The sequence below is a fragment of the Mesoplodon densirostris genome, chromosome 3, assembly GCF_025265405.1.
Source record: "Mesoplodon densirostris isolate mMesDen1 chromosome 3, mMesDen1 primary haplotype, whole genome shotgun sequence".
NCBI lineage: Eukaryota > Metazoa > Chordata > Mammalia > Artiodactyla > Ziphiidae > Mesoplodon > Mesoplodon densirostris.
Window position 1 is genome coordinate 64,802,219 of NC_082663.1, and position 21,469 is coordinate 64,823,687.

Below are 21,469 nucleotides of genomic sequence, written 5' to 3' on the forward strand. Positions count from 1 at the left end.
GAAGCAGTGGGGGCTGTGTGCCTTTCCTCCTCCCAACTCCCGGATGCAGCGGGAGCCTGCGCCCCTCGGAGTGGTGCTCTCCAGTTGCCCAAAGGGCCCGCCAGGGACCCGCCTAAATTGGGGCGGGGAGGCCTGGGGGGAAGTTAGACGCGCGGGGAAGAGGAGACGCCGAGCCCGGGCCCCAGAAGCTCGGTGGTGAAACTTTCTGACGCCTTCTATTTAAAGTCGCGGGTATCACCCGCCCCCGGGAGGGAACCCGAGCCGTCCCGCCGGGACAGGTCAGGGCCGGACCGGGCCGGAGGCGCCGTCAGAGGGAGAACACCAGGCGCTGCGCGGGCGGTTCCGGCTCCAGCTCCGGCCCGGGAGAGGCGCGATGGCTAGCAGCGAGAGCAGCCACGCCGCGGACAGCGCCCTGGGCTCCGACGCGGACGAGGAGGTGACCCTGGGGCCAGACACTGAGGAGGAGTCGGGGGGCGAGGAGGACGAGACGGCCGCGGAGTCGGAGTCGGAGCCGGAACCGGAGCCGGACGCCAGGTAGCGTGGGCCCCTCGCTCCGGGCCCTCAGCCAGACGCGCGCCGCCCGGGCCGGGAGGGCGGCAGCGGGGCTGGGCGGGTGCTGCGCGGGGGTGGGGACGCCGCACCCTTCCTTTCCCTCTTTTTAAGCGCTGGGTTCATTTCCCTCGAGCTAAGCACTTTCTCTCTGGGGGCGCTGCCTTGTGAAGAACTTGAAGGTGAAGGTGCTTTCTGTCAGCTGGAGTGACAGGCCCGGCTGGAGCAGCAAAGTTTATCCCTCCCCATCCCCGCTTCTGCCCTCATTACCACCCCCTCCCCCCAGCCGGCTCCTTGTGACTTGCTGCTGCTCTTGTTTATTCCTGGGGATTTACTTCGGGTCCTGCCGAACTGCAGATTTGCGCAGAAATGCTTATATTTGGCCCAAAGCCTAGGAAGAATCTTGAAAGCCCGAGATAGAGGAGAAGAGGGTATGGGGTGGGGTGGAGGCCGAGAAGCCGCTCTGGAAACTTCAGAGGACTGAAAGTCTCCTGGATGCCCAGCACTGGCCTAGGTTGCTAGAAGAGGGCTTCATTTTGATACAAACGCCCATACATTCTTTGGAGAAAAGAAGCATGAATTTCAGTCACCCCTGTTATTAAAATTCTGCTTTTTTTTTCCTTTGGTCTCAAACATCAACATTACATGTGGACAATTAGGTAATAACTATACACAAATGTGGGTCTCCCCGCCTGCCTTCTTTCTTGTAGGCCCTAAAATGAGAATAGCAGGAATCATCTCCTCTCGATTTGGATTTGTTTTTACCTTTCCTTGTTCTCTTTGAGTATGGGGATGGGGGTAGGGTGTTTGTTTTTAGTTTTAGGTTTTTTGTTTGTTTTTCGGTTTGTGAGTCAGTTGTGTCCCTTCCTACATCTATTAATATCAGTAGAAAGGCTTTGTAGTGACAGATGGTTGTGCAGCACTGCAGAGCGCCCATCTTACCCAAAGTTAAAAGTGCCGCCCAACCAAAGACAGCAGAGCTGAAGCTGAAACAGCCCACAGAGGGGCATTGATTAGGGTGAACTGTCAGTCAGATAAGAAGTCTGGAATATCAGTCACATATTTACCAAGTGGGGAGCAGCCACAGTCACTGCCCTCAAAGACTTTATGGAAGAAGTTAGGAAGCAATATGGGGACCATGAGACAATGTGCTGAATACACGAGAGGGGAGGGAAGGACAGACCATGGTACCATGGAAGGTCAGAAGAGTGTGTAGATCTGCGGCTGCCTTCGAAAGTAGTGGGCATGACTTAGGCCCTGGAGAATGCGCAAGAATTGCAGAAAGGAGACGCAGAAGAGAAGGCACCTGTGGGAGATGGAACAGGAGTAGGGACCTGTGATTCCTGGGCATTACTGAGAAGGGGAAGTCTGTCAATCCAGCCTTTTCCCTTAATGGCATCCAGGATCCTCATATCCTTTTGCCCAAGCAAAATTTGCACCCCTGCCACCCAAGAATCTGAAAACTCGTTTACTCTAAAATGTGAGCAGCTGACAGAGATTCAAAGTACCACTTTGGGGTTGTGTTGCCCTTTGCCAAAGGTCAAGATCTTCAGGTAAAGGCATGATTTATCTGCAGTAAATGTCAGCCTGCTCTGACCACAGATGATAAGGTGGACACCAGGCCAAGCGTCGGAATGTAGAGTGGAGGGAAACATGGGGGAAGAGGTAAACGGTGGTGGTGGAGGCCTTGAAAGCCATCCCATTTAAAAAATTTTGGATTTGATGACATGGGTACCAGGAAATCAGTAAACTTCTGGAGAGGATTTAGGAGAACAGATTGGTGCCATTGAGAAAGGAGACTGACAGGCAGATTGGAAATTGTGTTTGGGGAGGGCTCAGAGCAGAGAGAAGGAAGGGAGATATGTAGGGATTGCTCCATGGTGGGGCAAGGGGAAGGGAGGTGGCAGCTGTAGGCTCTTTCAGGAGAGAGGTTTCTGTTGGCAGGAGCTCCTCTGGGAACTGGGAGTTCTTGAATGTCTTCTAACCTCAAAGTGTGATCAGAAACCAAACCATTTTGGTGGGCGTGAGTTTACAAATATGGCCTAAAGTTCTTCTTTCTTCTGAGGCTAGAGGTGAGAGCTTCGACTGTTCTCTAATTTATGGGAAGGAAGAATGATGAGACATTCTTCCTCTTAGATCCTCTGTCCAAGTTTTACAGTTAAAGAGGGCTCACTCCGTGACAGGCTCAGTTCTCGTTTTAAACCCTCCCAGCAGCGCTGTGAGGTAACTGTCCTGTTATACCTGAGGAAACCGAGGCTTTACGTAATTTACTGAGGGTATAAGGCAAGTAAATGTAAGAACCGAGATGTGAGCCTCGGTCTGTTTACTCCCAGCCACTGCTAGACTTCCACACCTCCCTTCTTTTGGAGGAAAGACCCTTTCTTACTGTAGGGGAAACTTGAAGGGCTCCAACTAACTTATATATGGAAAGGTTATTGGAGGAAAGGGAAAGACCTTTTATTCACTATTCTGAATGGGAGTTTTCCCCTTCTTGAATGGAAAAGTTGTCTCTGTGTTTCCTCAAAGATCAGAACTATTTGCCGAAGTTGAATTACAGACTGATTTTTTTTAAATTGAGAGGCATGAAAGTAACATGAAAGTAACTGAATGGAAATAGCTTAAGTAATAATAACAGAATGATTGATTAGGGCATCTCTTTTGGTAGTATTAAACCATTATTAAAATGTTATTTATGAAGATTTCTAACATTATGGGAAGTGCATATATTGTATTTGAAAAAAGTTCATTTTATAATTTAGAATGATCTCACTATAAAATAAAGTATGTATTGGAAAAAGGCTTAAAAGGTTAATAAAGCTTAGCATAATAAAGGTTATAGTAACTTTTATTAACCTTAAGGTTAAAAAAAGGTTAATAGTCATTGTCTCTGAGTGATGGGATAATGGTCGACTAAACTTTTTTCTTTAACTATATTTTTTGGTTTTTCTATAATGAACAGACAGTGCACTTTATTATCAGAAAAAAACTTCACTTTTAAAAACTCAAAAGGTACAAAGCGTCATCTGCTTGTGCATCTTTTTTTTTGGTCTTCCAGCAATAATATGTAGAATTATCTATAGCTACCTTTCTGAATCAAGGAAAAAAATCACCTTTAATTGTAAAGTGCAGGGAAGCTCACTATTATACATGCCAGTATTAATATTAGATTAGAGAACTACCCTTCTGATGTATCATTCAGTGATATGAATATCATTGGCATGAAGAGTCCTGAGTGGCAACCCTGTCTGCCATTCCATCATGGGCAAATTCCCCATCCTCTCTGAGCTCCATATTTCTCATCTCTAAATCAGGATAATTTTACAGGTTTATAAAAAGGGATAATTAGTGATAATTCCTAATTCATAGGTTGTCATAGGATTAAATAAACTATGTGAATATGTGTAAGAGTGCTTGGCCTTTAGTAGGTTACCGGTAAGTTTTAATTTCTTAACATCCCTTCAGATGAATCATTACTAGCAGCCAAGCTACCTTCTGCCCACCATTCATCAATGAGGGGAGAGTGATGTCTCCATTTTCAGTATGAGAAATGGTCCTATTCCACTTTGGCTTTCCTGTATTCCTTCATTCACTAAACATTCATGGAATGCCTACTAATTGCCAAGGACCATGCTGGGGATACAAACATTACTAAGACTCCATTACTGCCCTCAAGATAGTCACATTCTAGGTGGAGAAACAGAAAAATGTAATTATGTCATTAACTGTTATAAGAGATAGAAGGAAGAAAAGTCTGTATGAAACACCTCAAAGTAGGCAGGAAGTCCTGGGGTCTATCCTGCCTGGAAGGATGGGGGAAGACTTCATCCAGGGCCTTTGGAGCAGGGTCTTCAATCATACCGAAGTGCCCAGAGGGCTCATTGTTTGTGGATGTAAGAAAAAGATTTTCATGTTGCTAAAACTTCATACAAGAGTTGTATGTAAAAAGCATCTCTATAAAACCTGCAGGATTTGAGAGCTGGGAGAGGCTATAGAAACATCTTTTCCCAACCAATCCTTTTACAGATTCAGCAACTGAGTTTCAGGGGACGTTTGTTCAAAGTCACACAACTTTTTAGCGGTAGAATTAGGACTAGATCCCGGTGTCTGGACTCCAATCTATGTTCATTTGTTTATTCATTCAACAACTACTTATTGAACTCCTACTCTGTGTCAGGCACTTTCTAGGCACAAAGGATACAGCAGTGAACAAAATGAACCAGGTCCCTGCCCTCCTGGGAGTGGGTTTCCAGGTTGGGGAGACAAATAAACAAACAAATATGTAGTATGTCAGGTGGCAATCAGTGATATGAGGACAAGTACAGCAGATAAGGGTTATACGTTTTGGATCAGGTGGTGAAGAAAGCCTCTGTGATGAGGTGACATTTGAGCAGAGACTGAAGGAATGAGTATTGTAGGCAAAGAGGAGAGCTGGTGCAAGGGCACTGAGGCAGGACTGTGTGTGGCTTATTTGAGGAACACAAGGAGGTCAGGTTTCGAGAGCAGAGTAAATAAGGGGAGAGTGATGGGAAACGAGTCTAAGAGGTGGTTGGGTTGCAAATCATGTAGGACTTTGCAGGCCGTGGTAAGGGCTTCCGAATGTATTCAGAGTAAAATAAGAAGTTGGGTGCTGCCTACCATACCACTCAGGGTTAAAAAAAGAAAAGAAAACCATGTGATTTCATTATCCCATTAAATAGTAAGCGCCTATACTCTCATATACTCATTGAACACCTGTTGTGTGCCCAACACTGTACTAAATGTTTCAAGCTTATGGTCTCCTGTATGGAGGAAGATACGTAAATAGACATCCATGATTTTTGTATTTTTCTGACTGTAGTCCAACGAAGCCTGATTCTTTTGGTCTTTCCCACAGATCACTTGGAAATTTTTCAGAATTTTTGCTTTGGATCTTTTCTGTTGGTCAATTTTAATTTCTCTGCTTAAGCACAGAGGTTTTTGCTGCAACAGTGCCCAGATCTTAAAAATCATGTTCATTTGCAGCTTTGCCAGTGCCTGTGTAAAAAAGGTCTGTCTAAGCTGATAGAATTAAACTTATTAGTGACATTTACATTTAATCATTGTAAGAAAGAAACCTATTGGAAGGTGAGGGGAGTTTGTAAATGGTTTTTGTTATCAGTATGTTGCACTCTGTTGCCATATGTCTATTTATATGATGTCTCCCACTTCTGTGCTTACCTAGGTGTTTTGACAAGGGTGTTATTTGAGACAGCCCTCTTTTGAGGTCAGTGGAAAAAGCTGAGATGGGAAGGGTGACTGCTTAGGATGCCAGAGACTGAGGGAGGAGAGAAGATAAAGCAGAGGCTCTTGGAGCCAGGAATTGAAGAGCTATTTAAGTGTTGGCTGCATGGGTATTACATGCCCTTGGTGAGACTTTGACTCCATATAGGGGACTACAGCAAGAGTTGGATTTTTTTTCTTTAAAACAGCAAACCTACCAAAATGTGGGACATATTAACTGATAGAATTTTGCCAAAAAAAAAAAAAGTGCCTTATATTCCCTGGATATTCTGAACCTAGGCTCAAGGACAGCCTTGACTCAATTCGGACAATGTAACCAAATTCCCCTTCCTTCCTACCAAAAGAGAGAATCAGGTATAAGAGACTGGGTTTGGTTTGTACCTGAAATAGTAATCTTTGATGTAGCCCAGTATTATCCAATGTTTCTATTGGATAATAAAATAATTACAATGTGAACCACATATATAATTTATAATTTTCTAACAGCTACATTAAAAAAGTAAAAAGAAACAGGTGAAATTAATTTTAATAATATGTTTATTTAACTCAATATCCAAAGTATTATCATTTCAACATATGATCAATATAAAAACTATTAGTGGGATATTTTACATTTTTGTGTGCAAAGTCTTTGAAATTTGATGTGTGTTTTACATTTACAGTACATCTCAATTCTTCTTCCCCACCTCCAGGCTACATTTCAAGTGCTCAGTAGCCACATGTGGCTAGTGGCTACCATATTGGACAATACAGGCCTGATAATACCTAGAAATCCATTAACTTCACTGGAATGCAGAGAAGTGTTCCACTGATAATGAGTTCTATATGCTTGGCCCTATGCAAGGCACCAGAGACATAGGGGTGGTTGGATGGCACAGTTCCTTCTTAAGGAGCTCACAGCCTGGTGAGGGGAAGCAGTTAACTCCAACATAATGTCATAGCACTACACTAAGGATATTAACAAGGGAACAGAGAAAAGAAGTATATTCTTCTTAAAATGAAATTTAGAAAGATTTTGCAGAGGTGATACTCCAGCTGGGCAGAAAGATATTCCAGACACAGTATGTGATTAGATATTCTTTAGTTCCTGGTTCCAGCTCTTGTGCTAATTACTGCTCTGTTTAAGCTTTCTTTTTCTCACTCAGAATCACTCAGGATTTCCAGGACTGGGAATATTTGTTGAATTAATAAGAGAATGGCATGAATAACTGAGTGAATGAATGAGCAGGTGAATGTCAAGTCATCCAGATTCCCTTGAGAAGCAAATTTAGTTGGGATGTTGAACCTGTTAGATTAGGTAGAATTTCATTAGTTGCTCACCATTCGTTTTCCAGGGATTGACAATAGCCAGGGACTCTGGAAACACAATAGCTTGGAGGGGACAGTGATAAGTACTGAGGGGTTGTTCAATTAGGATGTCTGTGGTTATCATTCCCACCTTCTGTGACTCATTGGGAAGCCTCCCCTAGACTGACCCTTGAGCCAGGATCATAGATGGACAGATAAGAATAGGCTTTGCATTTTGCCCAGAGAAAAGTCCTCTGTTAAGGCAACTGGAGTGTATTCAGTTCCAAAACTCTACACCCTAGTCTGATAAAGTCCAAGATATGTGGGAGGGTTAATTGATGCTACCAAACTCTAAATGCTCAAAGCCCTCTCATGGAGCCATTACTATGCTTTCTTAGTTTAGGTACACTTCTCTTAAAAAAAAATCCACAGCTAAACAGAAATTTTCATCACAAATTTCCTCTTATTGGCTGAGTTCACTGGGGCACTTAAAATTGTTGATTTGTAAATAAAATGAATTTCCTCCTGTTATGACTTCATTAAATTAACATTTATTAAGTGGAACATAGGGTGCCGGATGGTGAGCGTGAGCAGCAGTTCAACAAAAGACCACAAGAGAAATTGAACTAGAGAAGTTTACTACTCACAAGTCCTGGAGGAAATGCACGGTGTACCTCAAGGGGCCATACAGGGAGGTCAAGGCAGAGTGAGCACAGGCAAAGGGAGAGGCAAAACCTGGCACACATGCCTTTATTAGGGTCTATGTGTGGAATTCTTGGGGGTTCTTGGGCTAAGGCTGGATCAGTCAATTCAAACCAAAATGCATGGGATTTTGGTAAATTTCACAGGGGTCTTATTAAGGGGCGCACAGGGGAAGACGATGGAAGGTGAGGGAGACTATTGATCACAAAAACTGCTAGGGAAGTCATATCAGGAGCTTACTATGAGGACTGTCTCCGGGACATGTTCTTGCATGAGGAGGCTGGTGTCAGTTTAAGGTCCCTGCAGGCCACTTGGTCCAACAAAATGAATGCCAGAGCAGCAGTGCCACCATGTTGCTTAGCTAAATTCGAGACACCTCCAATTTCAGAAATGTACCTACTAAAAGAAAAGAGGCTCATTCATTCAACAAATATTTGTTGAGGGCCTACTGTGTGCGAAACAAAGTAAATTAAATCTAGAATGAGTGAAGAAAACAGAGTTCCTAATCTTCAGAGTTTAGTCTCTGGAGAGGGCAGGCATTAAACAAATAATCTCACAAGTAATTAGTTGAAGCAAATGCATTGGTAAAATGAATTGGGCCTGGGGAGCAGAGGCAGGGTTCTGCTAGGATCCCGGTCCTTCAAGTCCCAGTCTCTGAGGCCTCCTTGCTCCTTCCTCTGGGAGTTTTCTGTCAGTCTCCCTGTCATCTTGCTAGTAACTTCTCTATCTGCCTACAACAGGAGGTTTCACTGCCCTGTGGTCCAAATAATTGCTGGAAGGCCTGGCTGCTGATGACACTTATCCTAGACAGGACTTTAGCATCATCTCCCTGACCTGTTTATGCTTCTGATGAGTAAACAGAGACCCAGAGAAGGAAGGGAAACCGACATCAACTCAAGGAATAGCTAGTCTTTTCCAAGCATGGTCACTTGTTAGTTTGGTCTATTTTCACAATAGCTCTATGATATATGCATTGTTTTCATTCCCATTTTATGGAAGAGAAAATGGAGACTTAGCAATCTTGAGTAATTTACCTAATGTCAGATGGCTAGTAAGTTTGCTAGGATTCTAACCCTAGTCTAATGGCAGAACCAGTCCTGGAACACTCATGAGTTCAGTGCTCATCACCAGATCTAACACACATCTGGTGTTTATTAGCCAATTTCTTTCTTTTTTTGAGCATACATTTACTTTTAAAAAACAATTATTTTGATTTATTTCTGATTTTAAAAGCAAACCATAAAAGCCCCAGACAATCTACATAGTAGCTAATCCTGACCAGCACCTCAGCTATATTAAGTTTCCTAATGTGTAATAGGGAGAGTAGGTCTTATGTTTAAAAATAGATGTTAGAAAAAAAAAAAAAGATGTTAGGCAATCCTGTGTGCTTGAGTTTTAATAAGGTCAAACATAGCAACACCAAAATAACTTCTCTGCATGCTCTGTGGGATCATATGATAAATGTTCAATAGATATTTACTTATAATATCTATAAAATTCAGATCCTCTGTTTAAAAGACAGAATTTGTATGGTTTAGCATGGAACACTCTGAAGTCTTCACATCTAGTATTTTTTTTTTTTTTAAGAGAGAATGAAGAGAAGAGAGTGAGACAACAGTGTGTCTCTTCTTAGAGCTTTGGAAAGTCCAGTAAAGTCTCTCTTCATCTAGCACCATTTGGGGCATAAACCAGATTACAACGCAAAAACACTTGATAGGATTGGAAAGACCTGGGTTATCATCCTGGCTCTGCCATTTACCAACTGTGTGACTTGGGGCAAGATAGCCTCTCTGCATCTTTACCATGGCTTCCAAGGCCCTACCTGACCTGATTACTTCTCAGCTCATCTCTTACCCTTCCTCTACTACATTCCAGCCACACTGGCTTTTTTCTGAACCTCCTGTGTGCTGTGCTAAGCCTGTCCCTGCATCCAGGTCTTCGCTCTTGCTGTTTTCTCTCCCTGGAACACTTTTTCCCTAAATCCACCCTTCACGTTTCGGTGGAAATGCCACTTTCTTAAAGAGGCTTTCTGCAACCATCCTGCCTAATGGGCTTTCTTCACATCTTTCTCTATCACATTGTTCACTGTTTCACATTCCTCTTCATGACACCTATCACTGTCTGAAATGGTATCTTTTTGTGTATTTATTTATTGCCACCACTAGAGTGGAAGCTGCATGAGGGTGGGGGCCTTGCTTCTCTTCTCTGCTACATCTCCAGCAGCTAGAACACAGTGTCAGGCACACAGTAGGTGCTTAAGAAATGGTTAAGTGTGTAAGTGGTTGGATTGCAACACAAAATGTTTCATTCTAGGATCTCAGGTTTCCTTCTCTCAGATCAATACCACTCTTCAACACCTTGTTCTTAGGTGCCAAAGCAAGGACATGGAGAATGAGAACTGAGAGTGGTCTTTGAATTTGGAAAATGCAAGTCAACAGAGAGAGATTAATGACATTGAAATGTAAATGCCTTTGAGAAGGTTAATAGCTTAAACCTATCAGCATCTGTTTTAGGTCGAATTCCCTTTGGAACAAATCCCTTCAAATATAGGATCTAAGAGACTCTCCTGGGAGAAGAGGGGACCTGGAAGGGGAAATGAGTGCTTAGAAGAGGAGTGAGAGGGCACTAAGGCCAGACTCGCACTATAGCTGCACCCCTATATATGCTGCACAGAGAAGGGAGCTAAGGGTATTACCTAGGAAACTGCAGAAAACAACTTTCTCCAAACCCTTGGCCTCAGATCACTAACAGCCCTGGGAGGCAGTGATATTCTTATTTCCTTGACTTCTTAGAGAATCCAGGATACAAAAGAGGCATGGGGGTGGGGAGAAAGCATACACAAAGTTAACAGTGTTGATATCAGAACTAAAATTGCCTGAATGTGTAGTTCAGTTGGCCTGAAACTGCACAACTCACACTGGGACTTGAACCCACAGGCTGGGACTCAAACCCAGCCAAAACTCAGATTGGGACTTGAACCCACTGTCTTTTATTTATTTATTTATTTTGGCTGCATTGGGTCTTCACTGCTGCGCTCGGGCTTTCTCTAGTTGCAGTGAGCGGGGGCTACTCTTCGTTGTGGTGCATGGGCTTCTCATTGTGGTGGCTTCTCTTGTTGCGGAGCATGGGCTCTAGGCACGTGGGCTTCAGTAGTTGCGGCACGTGGGCTCAGTAGTTGCACCACGTGGGCTTCAGTAGTGGTGGCTCGTGGTCTCTAGAGCGCAGGCTCAGTAGTTGAGGCGCACGGGCTTAGTTGCTCTGCATGTGGGATCTTCCCAGACCCGGGATCGAACCTGTGTCCCCTGCATTGGCAGGCAGATTCTTAACCACTGCACCACCAGGGAAATCCCCCACAGTCTTTTAGTTGAGATTGCACACCTGGTCTCAGGACTCGCTGAAGTTCAGGTTCTTTATGTCTCAGTGCAGAAGGAATTCAGCCAGAGGCAAAGTTATAGGTAAGAAGTAGATTCATTGAGAGAGATACACACTCCATAGACAGAATGCAGTCCATCTCAAAAGGTGAGAGTGACCCCAAAATATGGGGTGGTTAGTTTTTATGGGCTGGGTAATTTCATAGGCTAAAGAATGGGAGGATTAGTCTGCCTATTTTGGAGAAAGGGCGGAGATTTCCAGGATTTGGCCACTGCCCACTTTTTGGCCTTTTTGTTTTGTTTTTTAAAAATTTTTATTAGAGTATAGTTGCTTTACAATGTTGTGTTAGTTTCTGCTGTACAGCAAAGTGAACCAGCTAGATGTATACATATATCCCCTCTTTTATGGATTTCCTTCCCATTTAGGTCACCACAGAGCACTGAATAGAGTTCCCTGTGCTAGTAGGTTCTTATTAGTTATCTATTTTATACATAGTATCAAGTATCAATAGTGTGCATATGTCAATCCCAATCTCCCAATTCATTCCACCCTCTCCTTCCCCCTTGGTATCCATACATTTGTTCTCTACGTCTGTGTCTCTATTTCTGCTTTGTAATAAGATTGTCTGTACCAGTTTTTTCAGATTCCACATATACCCGTTAATATACAATATTTGTTTTTCTCTTTCTGACTTACTTCACTCTGTATGACAGTCTCTAGGTCCATCCATGTCTCTACAAATGATGCAGTTTTGTTCCTTTTTATGCCTGAGTAATATTCCATTGTATATATGTATCACATCTTCTTTATCCATTCCTCTGTTGAGGGACAGATGGACATGATGGACATGTCCTGGCTATTGTAAATAGCGCTGCAGTGAACACTGGGGTGCATGTGTCTTTTTGAATTATGGTTTTCTCTGGGTATATGCCCAGTATGGTCAGCCTTGGAACTGTGAGGGCACTGGTGAGTGTGTCATTTAGCATGCTAATGTAGTACAGTGAACATATAGTGAGGCTCAAGGTCTACTGGGAGTCGAATCTTCTGCCATCTTGGACCTAGTTGGTTCTAACCAGTTTATGTCGCATCCTCAAGGGTTGTGTCATCCTTTTAAAGATTGTGCCCTGCCCGCTTCCCTCCTGTTTCAGGCGGATAGAATTAGGACTCTTACTTTATTTACATATTTGACCATTTGGAAGAAAATCCTAGTGGAGTCCCTGGATGGCAACCTAGGTTAGCAGGGAGATAGAGGACCACGGCAGAGAGAGGACTGCCAGCATCAGTCAGCACCTTATCATCTGAATAACAAGAATCAATGACCTACTTTATCTTGAAGGAAAATGGCAAGAAATGGCAACCACTTCCTAAGAGTTTTCTATTTCTCTCTGCTCCAGTTCCTACTTGCTGCTCAACCTGCCAAAGTTTCCACTTGTCAATTCCATAAGTTTCCATGGGCTGAGTTTGCATAGATTAAGAGTTTAGAATCATGAATTCAGAAACCCAAGCTTTAGTAACAATACTGACATTGAACAGGTTTCTAGTTGCCAGTAGAGCCATACGTAAGTGATTTTCTCTAGGTGAGGGGTGCTGCCTTGGGTTCCAGAGTCTGTGTCAGTCAGTGTTTTGAGTTGCAATAGAAAATGTGACCGATTTAAGCAGAAAATGACTTTATTCAAAAGATGTTGATAGCTCACAAAGTTGTGAGAATTGTTGAAAAGTAGGTTTATTGTAGCCAGGAACAACTCTTAAAACCATGCCTCAAAACTGGTCTGGTGGACTATACAACACAATTATAAAAAGACAGATAACCCAATTTAAAAATGAGTAAACAGGCTTCCCTGGTGGTGCAGTGGTTGAGAGTCCGCCTGCCGATGCAGGGGACACGGGTTTGTGCCCCGGTCCGGGAAGATCCCACATGCCGTGGAGCGGCTAGGCCCATGAGCCATGGCTGCTGGGCCTGCACGTCTGGAGCCTGTGCTCCGCAATGGGAGAGGCCACAACAGTGAGAGGCCCGTGTACCGCAAAAAAAAAAAAGAGAACAAAGGATCTGAATCAACAGTTCTCCAAGGAAGATATACAAATGTCCAATGAGCACATGAAAAGATGCTCACCACCATTAGCTATCAGGGAAATGCAAATCAGAGCCACAATAAGATACCACTTTACACCTGCTAGGGTGACTATAATCAAAAAGACAAATAATAACAAGTGTTGATGAGGATATGGAAAAATCAGAATCCCCATACACTGCTGGTGGGAATGTAAAATGGTGCAACTGCTTTGAAAAACAACCTGGCAGTTCCTCAGACAGTTAAACAAAGTTACCATATGACCCAGCAATTCCACTCCTAGGTATATCCTGGAGAGAAGTGAACATGTATGTCCACATAAAAACTTGTACACAAGTGTTCCTAGCAGCATTATTCGTAATAGCCAAAAAGTGGAAACAACGGAAATGTCCATCAACTATTGAATGGATAAAAAAATGTATATTCATACAATGGAATATTATTCAGCCATAAAAGGGAATGAAATACTGATTCTTGCTACAACATGGATGAGCCCTGAAAACAGTATGCTATGTCAAAGAAGGCAGACACAAAGGATCACATTGTATATTTCCATTTATATAAAATGTCCAGAAATAGGCAAATCTTTAGAGACAGAAAGTAGATTAGTGGTTACCTAGAGCTGGGAGGGAGATAGGGGGAGGAATTAGGGGATGTTGCTTAAGGTGTGTGGGGTTAATTTTGGGGTGATGAAAATGTTTTAAACTTGATTGTGGTGATGGTTGGCCAACTCTGTGAATATACTAAAAGCCAGTGAATTATACACTTTAAGTGGGTGAATTGTATGGTATGTGAATTATATCGCAATAAAGCTGTTTTTTTTTTTTTAAAGTTCTCTGGTAAGGAAACAGTTGTCATTACTGTTGGGTGCTAGATGTCATAGTTTATACTATTTCCACTTCCATACCAGCAGCTCAACATGGCATCAGCTGTAACCTCCGCTACCTTCAGAGAGTGAGGAACCCCACCTCCACTTCCTCCGTCACTAGCTCTCAAGTCAGTCTGTAATGGGTGTGAAGGTCATCACGAGTATCTGGCACTGTCAGATCTACCTCCTCCAGGACCCCCAAGGTGGGGAATGTACCAAATGTCAGATGCTGGACAGTCAAAAAGGATGTCAGATGTCCACTAGGACAGTATGGGGCACTGGGCTAGGCTTTCGCCAGGTGTTACCTGACCCTCAGGACTTTTAACATATGATGCGGTAGATTTTGCTTTTTCTATGGATATACAACACTTTATTTAAACAATGGAGCAAATCAACTAGTTAACATTTCCATAAGGAATTTAATTGAAAATACAACACAGAGCAATGACCAAATATACAACCGTATAAGGTTGAAGCACCTTTTCCCATTAAATATCTGCTGAATCTCATTATCCCTATTTATTCTAGCTTTGACTTTACTTTTTTTTTTTTTTTTTTTTTTTTGCGGTACACGGGCCTCTCACTGTTGTGGCCTCTCCCGTTGTGGAGCACAGGCTCCGGACGCACAGGCTCAGCGGCCATGGCTCACGGGCCCAGCCACTCCGCAGCATATGGGATCTTCCCGGACCGGGGCCCAAACCTGTGTCCCCTGCATCGGCAGGCGGACCCTCAACCACTGCACCACCAGGGAAGCCCTTGACTTTACATTTTATGATAAAAACAAACAAGTCTTTCATTTAGGCCTCAGCATGGCCTATCTTACATACCTTGGTATCTCTGCTTTGGGGTTTCAAAGCCCATTAAAATCTGTTAACTACCTGTTTGCTATTATCAGGAAATTAATTGCCTTCTAATCCTTTTAGTCTGTATAGCTAGGTCAATCATCCTGTGGAGAATTGTGCTGCAACTCACAAGGTGGGCTGCTCTGACCCTGGTCACGGGGAGAATTGAGACTCAAGTAGTGTCAGATTCTCTTTTCTGGTAACTTAGAAATGGAGACACGAATTCTGTTTAGCTAGTTTTAGAAGAGAAGGGTTTGAGGACAGGTCTCGACTTTTTGGAGATCTATTCAATGTTATTTTGATCTTTTTAATAATATTTTATCATAGAATATTGGTTGTCATGTTTTCGAAAATTATTAGTTTATTTTTCTGTTAGTCAAAAAAAGATTTTAAATTTACATCTGTCCAAGAAGAACATTAGCTAAAATCGCTGAGCATAATTTGGTATCTGGGATGGTATCCAGAAAAAATTGCTATTTAATGCTAAATAAAAGCTATCTGTCAGGGCAGGGAGCCCAGAGTACAGTAGTTCCCTCTTATACACAGTGGATATTTTCCAAGACCCCCAGTGGATGCATGAAACCACAGGTCGTACTGAACCCTTAGGAACAGTAAGAGATTAACAACAATAACTAATAACAAAATAGAACAGTTATAACTATATATTATAATAAGTTATGTGAATGTGGTCTCTCTCTCAAAATATCTTATTGTATTTCATTTATTCTTCTTGTGGTTCTTTGAGATGGTAACGTGCCTATGTGATGAGATAAAGGGATGTGAATAATGTAAGCATTATGATGTAGGGTTAGGCTGCTACTGACCTGACAGTATGTCAGTAGGAGGATCATCAGCTTTGGGTGATCTGGATCATGGAGCCCCTGTGATGTCAATGGTTGGATGTCAGGAGCAGACGATGTCCATGTGGGGTGGGATGGAGCGGGATGGTGCAAGATTTGATCACGCTGCTCTGAATGGCACACAATTGAAAACTTATGAATTGTTTATTTCTGGAATTTTCTATTTGATATTTTTGGACCATCATTGACTGTGGGTAACTGAAACCATAGAAAGTGAAACTGTGAAGAAGGGAGGACTTTTGTATAGAAGACGGGTTTTGAGGAGACCCTATACAGAGGGAAAGGCTAAGACTCTGAATGCAGGATCACCCATATGAGTTTCTAAAACCTTAAAACAATCCACCCAAAACAGAGCACCTACAAGGAATGACTGGCTCAGAATTCTGTGAGTACACCTTACTGTCTACCCATCTGTAAGAGAGAGAAAGCTGTTTGAACCTGTCCTGTCACCCACAAGGGCTCCATCCTTCATCAAGGCAGGTTAGGCCAACAGCCAGAGGTGAGGTTGTGTCGCTTTTCCCATCCCTTTCTCTTTGTTCTCTGGAATCTAGAGGTGGAAAGAGGGAGAAGCAATAAAACACCTTTTCAGAAAGCCAGGTGCCTCTGCTTTTGTTTTTGATGCGTCGTTTAATCTCCTTGGGAACAAATTGTTACAAAAAAAAACCCCTAAGAACGCCAAGACAATTTTGTAGACTCTGGGACTGAAGGTGTCATTTGGTGGCAGCTGTGTTGAGCCATGTGCAAGAGAAACAGAGGTAGCTGTGTTAGAGGAGAGAGAGACACATACACAGAGACAGAGAGACACATCCCTTGATTCCTGGTGGTTTTTCTTTTTTCTCTTCCCTGTGAGGCCTGGATACCCCTCCTGCCTGCCCTTGGATTTCATGAGACATCTCTATTTCCTTAAGATAAATCCCTTCTATTTAAGCTAGCTTGAGGGCATTTGCTTCTTAATACCAGGAGTCCCTCACCTCTTCTTAACATTTCTAACATTCTTGTTCCCCTACAGACCTTGGCTACACGTGTGCCCTTCCTCAGGGCTAGTCAAAAGAACCCCCTAAAGCTGGAGTCCTGCCCCACATTTCAAGAAATACTTTTTTCCCCACCATCAGGAATCTTTTGAACATCCATAGCCACACTATCAAAACCCAAAGCTGCCATTGGTATATCTTGACCACAACATGCCACCAGCATATTTTTTAAAACCTGTCTCAGATCTGAAGGAACTAATCCTTCCCATCCACATGCCTCCCCATTGCCAATATTTTAAGGTCTACTGAACATAGAGTTATAGACCTGAAGAGAAGTTTCTGATGAACCAACACCAACTTTAGCATATACCGTTCAGGTGATGGTAGCAAAAAGTTCTTGATCAATCTCAGTTTGACCTCAAGCATCAGAGTCCCAGAGTTTCTTTACATCTCTCCTGGAGTTGTTAAAGCCTGAGCACTCACAGTTCTCCAGAATATACCTCTGAGAACCATTTGACCTCTTTGAGCCTCAGACTCTGAAAGATGTAGGTGTCAGTGGGGTGGGGTAAATAAGAATATGAATGCTCAAGGAAATCACGTGTGCCTGGAACAGAGTAGAGCATGAATGAGTGTCAGGTCCCCCTCCCTTCCTTCAGTATAAATACCCTGGCTTGAGTATTTTTGTGGGTTCATACTGCCAGCTCTAGCAATGCTATTCCCCAGAGAACACTCCACACCCTACACCTTTGTTGGGGTGTACTCCCAGATGCACAGATAACTCTTCTTGATTTGTGCTTTGTTTAAATTTTGAGGTAAAACCAGGAGTGAACTTCAACCTGGACTGCACCTATCTCACTAGTGTCTTTTCTCTAATTTCCTTGGTTGGGTTATCAGAAAATGTCAAAGCCTTCTTGTTCATATCTGGATATATTTCAGGGTCACATTAAAATATTCTAGTCCTAAAGCCCCACTGCAATAAGTGTCAGCTTTGAACCAGAATAGGGCCCGCGGTGATGTTCCTGCAGCCACAGAGATGTACAATTAGAACAGCTCTCTCAGCATAACTTTCTGAATGGCTTCTCTTTGAATTCAGGTTTCAGTGTGATCAGAGAATTAGCATTCTGGCACTAAAAAGGATTTCATTTTACATTTCTGTTTTGTTTAGGGACTGGGTGTAATCTGTCTTTGGAACCCACGGTACACACTCATAGATATTGACTGACTGAGAGACTGAGTAACGATTGAGTGATGCAAGGAAGAACCATTAGAACGCTTGTCAACTTTGCTTAGTTACACTTCCCAGAGGTAATCATTGTTAAAGAGATGCCTTCTGCCTTCATTAATTATAGCCTTATTCGTAAATCAAAGTGAATTTGTAGAGCCTCAGAGTTTGGATTTCACAAGGTTAGTTCAACACTGGAGAGGAAAAGGGAGAGAACAAACACATGGAACATTTGTTATTTGCCTAGTATGGTATGATGCATTTTACACACAGCATTTCAACACAGCTGTCTTAAGAAGTAAGTATTAGTCTCCCTGTTACCATGATGACCTTCAAGCTCAGGGAAGGAAGGGGAAGTAATTCGCCCAAGCTTGCACAGCTAGTAAGTGGGAAGCGACGATTTAAACCCAGGTCTCTCACTGAGGTGAAAAGTTCTCTTTCCACTACTACCCAGTGCAGTCTCTGTCCCATGGGCTCAGCACTGTGGTATATTCTGTGATAATGAGGCACGGTTTCTGTCTCAAGAAACTTATTGTCAAGTGGAAAACACATGGTAATACTAATGTAATAATTCGAAGTAGCAGTAAATAAACACTCTGGTAGAATTATCAGAGAAGTACTCGGCAAGCAGAGAATTCCAGTAAATCTCAAGTATTGTGGTTCATCTAAGAGACAGAGTTCACTAACCTCCAGCTCAGTCACATTTCGATTTTCTAAAAACATCTCTCGGGACAGGGCTCACATGGTACCTGGTGTTGATAGGCATGTGGGTAAGGATGGAAGGCACTTGCACAGGCCACTGATAGGAATGCAAATTAATAAACCTTTCTGGAGGGAAAATTGGCAGTGTGTATAAAAAGCCTGACAAAATAACTTTGTCTTTGACTCTCAAATTCTACTTCCTAAGGTGTTAATTCTAAGGAAACAAATGTGCAGAAAGAGTTATCTCTAAGGATGTTTGTTGTAGCTTTTTCTATAATGGCAAAAACCTGGAAACAGTCTAAATGTTCGACAACGTGGTGTTGGATAACGTGTTATATCCTGTAGTAGAATGCTAGGCTAACCATTAAATAGGAGGTTGTAGGACAGTGGTTCTCAAATTGTGGTCCCATTTCAGGGCATCCTCCAGGGCAAAACTGTTTTCATTGTAATACTAAGATTTGCATTTTCCACTTTCATTCTCTTGTGTGAGTTTAGAATACGTATCAACAGGAATTTTATTTAATATCTTTGTTTCTTTTTCCCTCTGGAATTTGAGATACTTCCTTTTATGGTGTTGGTTTTGCTGTCTGCATTTTGTTGTAGGTCAAATATTCCTTGTTTCCTCCTATCGGTGGTGTTTGAGCCTGATGAAGAGACTATCAGATAGGTCTTCCGGAGTTTCTCACCTGCTGGCTCTAGCCAGGATGCTGCTGATGTGCTTTCAACTTTTTGGGAATCAGGTACCCCTGCGCCAACCTAACATGACAGAGTTTGATTAAAGTGTAATGACCACTAAAGGTAGAATGAGTATAAGAATGTAAGATACCCAGACAATTGCTTGGAAAGTTGAAAAGGAGAGATACAAAATTTAGTTATCAATGTAGATTTTATGACCAGACTTTGTAAACTGTGTTCTTGAGAGATGAATCTTTCAGGTTGCAATTCTCCCGTATTAAGGCTGCATTGGAGAGGGAAATAAAAAATGCATTTTTAGAAAAGATGAAGTGTCCCACACAACCTTTATAGATCATTGATTTGAGACTAAAGAAAAAAATGGAGATTGGAAAATTTTCTAAACATTTTACGTGTGCACAAAAGAACACACTTCCTAATACCGCACTTGCAGAAACCATACAGTTAATGATGTTAATGAGTTATTGTCCAGAGCTGATGTAGCAAAACGTGTCTGAGGATTTGTCAGTAACTGTAACGTTATGATTAATTTTCCTTGAGGGATTGTTGGCAGCATTAGTTTGGGGACTGGATCAAAAGTCCCTGGAGGAGCACTTGGGAATTAAAGAGAAGGTGTGTGGTTGTCACTCAGTCAGAATGTTCTGGTTTAACTCCTCTCCCCAGTACATCTTGTACTCCCCTATATGTAGCACACAAGAGTCTCAAGGATGTTCTCTCCATAGCTGGAGGGCGCCCTCATTGTGCATCCAGTGGTATAGCTCTGTGAGGTTGATCCAGAAAGCCCCGGGACAGCCAACCCACTGGCCCCAAAGCCTCTCTGCTGACACAGGCAGAAGTGTCCTCCCTCTGGAAGCTTCAGGGCTGGGAGGATTTTCACCCAGCCTTGCTCATTTCTCTAGTATCTGCTGGAGTGAGGCTGCGGGTGTGTGTGTGTGTGTGTGTGTGTGTGTGTGTGTGTGTGTGTGTGTTTTAATATTTATTTCTTTATTTATTTGGCTGCACTGGGTCTTAGTTGCTGCATGCAGGATATTTGTTGCGGTATGCGGGATCTTTAGTTGTGTTTTATTACTATTATTTCCTTTAAAAAAATAACAGAAAAAAGAACAACTGTTGCCATTATATACTAAGCATGTGGGCAAACCCCCGTTTCATCTAATCTAATAGAGGAGCTGAGCTTCATTTTTAAATGTATTATTTTTATTTTCAAGGTCACAGTTTAATGGTTCTTTCTCTGTTGCAAACTTAAGAAAAATTGCAGGAGGGTCACTAAGGAAATGAGGGAACTTGATCAAATTTCTCCTACTTTTTGGATCAATTGGTCCTAATCCTCTGTGCTTTTATGGAATTATAATTGTAGTAAAGAAAAAAAAAAAGTCTGTGGAACAGCAGGGGAGAAGTCTGCCCTGACTCACTGATTTATTTTAAAAGATCCCAGCCTGACACATTCTATTCAGATGAAGTACTCTGTCTCTTAGTAACCACCACTCAACTTTCACAGGAATTTGACAGCAGTGGCTGGTGGGGTACCGTTTCTGTTCTGTGCTAATACTCAGGAGCTGTTGAAGAATTCTAGTGCTAAAGAGCTAAGCCTGTATTTAACTCATCAGCTGGGAATCCCAGAACATGGAATGTTCTTATCCTCCGTAGTTTTTCCTTATATCCTCAGCCAAGGTTAATGTTGCCCGTGGTTGATTATTTATTTACTTACTTACTTACTTATTTGTCTGTTCATTTGCTCTTTCACTCTTGGGTATATCTATACCAGTGGTTCTCAGCTAGTATAATTCTGAGGACACATTTTTGGTTGTCAGAACTAGGGATAGGCTACTGTTGGCATCTGGTAGGTAGAGGTCAGGGTGCCACTGAGCACACAGGCTAGCTCCCACAGCAAGGAATTTATGTAGCCCAAAATGTCGATAGTGACACTGAGGAACTCCCACCATCGAGGAGCTCCCAAGACCACAAATAATTGACTTACCCATGTTTTGCTTTGTAGTAGGCACTAAGCTATGAACTAGCCCTGTCACACCGTACGTAGGTCATTTATTTTGGTTCCCTAGACCTGACATCTTT

The 21,469-nt window shown here is 42.6% G+C and overlaps 1 protein-coding gene across 4 annotated transcripts in view; it reads left to right on the forward strand.

Moving 5' to 3' along the window:
• The first annotated feature begins 295 nt into the window (after positions 1–295).
• Positions 296–21,469, forward strand: part of CMYA5 (cardiomyopathy associated 5) — a 100,427-nt gene continuing 79,253 nt past the window's right edge. For all 4 annotated transcript variants that reach the window (XR_009531454.1, XR_009531453.1, XR_009531455.1 and 1 more), the window contains exon 1: positions 296–534. Coding sequence is in view for 1 of the 4 variants with exons in the window: in XM_060093095.1 (XP_059949078.1) it covers positions 374–534 (161 nt within the window). In the remaining 3 variants the exon portion in view is untranslated. The remainder of the gene's footprint in view (positions 535–21,469) is intronic.